Source organism: Balaenoptera musculus, chromosome 4, assembly GCF_009873245.2.
Source record: "Balaenoptera musculus isolate JJ_BM4_2016_0621 chromosome 4, mBalMus1.pri.v3, whole genome shotgun sequence".
Taxonomy (NCBI): Eukaryota; Metazoa; Chordata; class Mammalia; order Artiodactyla; family Balaenopteridae; genus Balaenoptera; species Balaenoptera musculus.
This window is the reverse complement of record NC_045788.1, coordinates 20,013,625-20,015,749: the sequence shown is the minus strand read 5'-3', so window position 1 is coordinate 20,015,749 and position 2,125 is coordinate 20,013,625. Positions and strand designations below refer to the sequence as shown.

General features: G+C 54.4%; 1 protein-coding gene across 1 annotated transcript; it reads left to right on the top strand.

Moving 5' to 3' along the window:
- The first annotated feature begins 211 nt into the window (after positions 1 to 211).
- On the top strand, positions 212 to 1,087 carry LOC118894520 (proline-rich protein 23C-like). Its single transcript, XM_036850827.1, has one exon. The coding sequence runs from the start codon at positions 212 to 214 to the stop codon at positions 1,085 to 1,087; it is 876 nt and encodes a 291-aa protein (XP_036706722.1).
- Positions 1,088 to 2,125: the final 1,038 nt, after the last annotated feature.

Here is a 2,125-nt window from a genome sequence, read left to right as displayed (position 1 = left end):
GCAAAGCCGAGCCCAGCAGCTCCCCTAGAAGCCAGGACTGAGGGATCCCGAGAGGCGCCCCCAGAGCTCCGCAGGCTCCTCCCTCGTCCCGCAGTCCTGCGCCCCACCGCCCTGCGTCGGCCTCACCTGTCAAACCGATCTGTCACTGCCTGCAGGACCCAGCCCTTCCTCGCCTTCTGCCAGGCCCCAGGCCCGCGGCGACACTGAGAAGATGGGCAGCCGGCCCCGCAGCCCCAGCGCCTCCCCTGTGGACCGGTGGGGACCGCAGCCCGGAGGACCGGGCCCTGCTAAGCGCCGCCGAACGGAGGAGCCCGCGGGCCCCGAGTCCAAGTCCAAGGCGGCGCCCAGCCTGGACAACCTGACCTGGCCCCCGACCGCGGACACGCTCATCTTCGTGGTGGTCCTGCCCGCTGGCTGTGCCCTGCACGTGTCCCTGGACGACGTAGACCTGCTGCTGGAGCCCGAGCCAACGTCCGTGAGGCAAGTGTCTCTCGGAGATCGCATCCTCATGCTGGTCCCCGAGGCCCTCCTGGGCTCGGGAGTGGAAGGCCCGTGGGGACAGGGCCTGGGACGGGGCGCTTTCCTGAATGCTCCCGTAGAGTACATGGCCCTGGAGCCGGGATTCTTGTGCCCAGCTGTCCCAGAGATCGCCTGCCAAGAAGAGGTCAACGAGGAGGAAGCGGATGCTGACGCCGACTTCCTGCCGGCTGGGACGGATGCTGCTGCAGTCTCGGTCTCTGGGCTCCGCCCCTTGGCTGGATGTATGTCTGGCTTCGACCTGTTGGGCCTAGTCTCAGAGCCATCCCCGCGGGCCCCCAACACTAGTTCAGAGAGAGGCTCTCCTCACCACGACAACAACCTGGACTTGCACCTTCCGGAGCCCTTCCCTGACTCACCACTCCAACCTCTACCTCCCTCTCCAAGTCCAGGTCCTCACCAGCGTCCCCAACGCCCTCATGGTCCTCCACGCAAGGCCCGGAGATGCCTGTTCCCTGAATCAACTGCCTCCCACAATTCCTGGCCAACTGAACGGGCAGCAGGAGAGAGTCTTCTGATATTGGCTGTGTGTACCTTGCACACACCGTAAGAATCATACGAACAGATGCTTTATGGATGCAGGCTGCACTGCAGAATTTTGATCAGTGACTGACTAAAACACCTGAAAGGAAGCTCACCCGGGCAAAGAAAAGCCGCTTGAAATACAGTGTGCTTTCCGACACCCAGACTGCTCCTTAGATTTTCTCTAGGGAGGGCACCCTTAAGCAGCTCTACCCCCCTCCCATTCGCTTCAAACCTAAGCGCCAGCACTTTTCTCTCAAAAGCCATCCTTTTCCGGGCACCCTACCACTGCCCATACCCCTGTTCCCCCCAACCCCCTTAATAGAGTAATTGCTAAATTTGTTTTGTTTACAGGGTTTTGGACCTAGTGTCCATACTAGTTTACAGCAACCCTCTACCCAGTTTGACCTTTTCTGGATGGCAGCTCTAGCCCGTTTGGGGGAATGTAGCCAGTAGTTGTATGTGGACAAATCTTTGCTGGATACAGAACACAGAATGGGGAACAATGACCAGGCACCCTCCTCTTTTTGAATGAGCAGGTTGGCAAATGGTTTAACTTTATTGCTGGGTTTGGGGTGGTATTTTCCCAAAAGAGCCAACTGTTTTCCATTCTTCTTATATGCTTTTAATATATTTCTCTTGTCCTGGAAAAGTTTGTAATTCTAAAGATTCTGTGTTTTATACTTCTAAGATCCCAAATATGTTTTGTACATTACTACTAGCGTATAGAAATAATTTGCTCTTATATTGGTCTGATATCCAGCAAAATTACTTAATTTCTGTAATCACTTCTCTGTAGATTCTCTTGCTTGACTGATAAAGATCTCTCCAAATAATGAGAGTATGTCTCTTTTTTTGACAAGCCTCTTACATCTTATTTTTCCTTAATCTTTTTAGAAAATAAATTTATTTATTTATTTTTATTCATTTATTTTTGGCTGCATTGGGTCTTCGTTGCTGTGTGCGGGCTTTCTCTAGTTGTGACGAGCTGGGGCTGCTCTTCGTTGCGGTGCGCGAGCTTCTCACTGCGGTGGCTTCTCCTGTTGCGGAGCATGGGCTCTTGGCG

What these genes read in the sequence shown, in the direction of transcription:
- LOC118894520 (XM_036850827.1), top strand. Translation starts at nt 212, where the DNA reads ATGGGCAGCCGGCCCCGCAGCCCCAGCGCCTCCCCTGTGGACCGGTGG.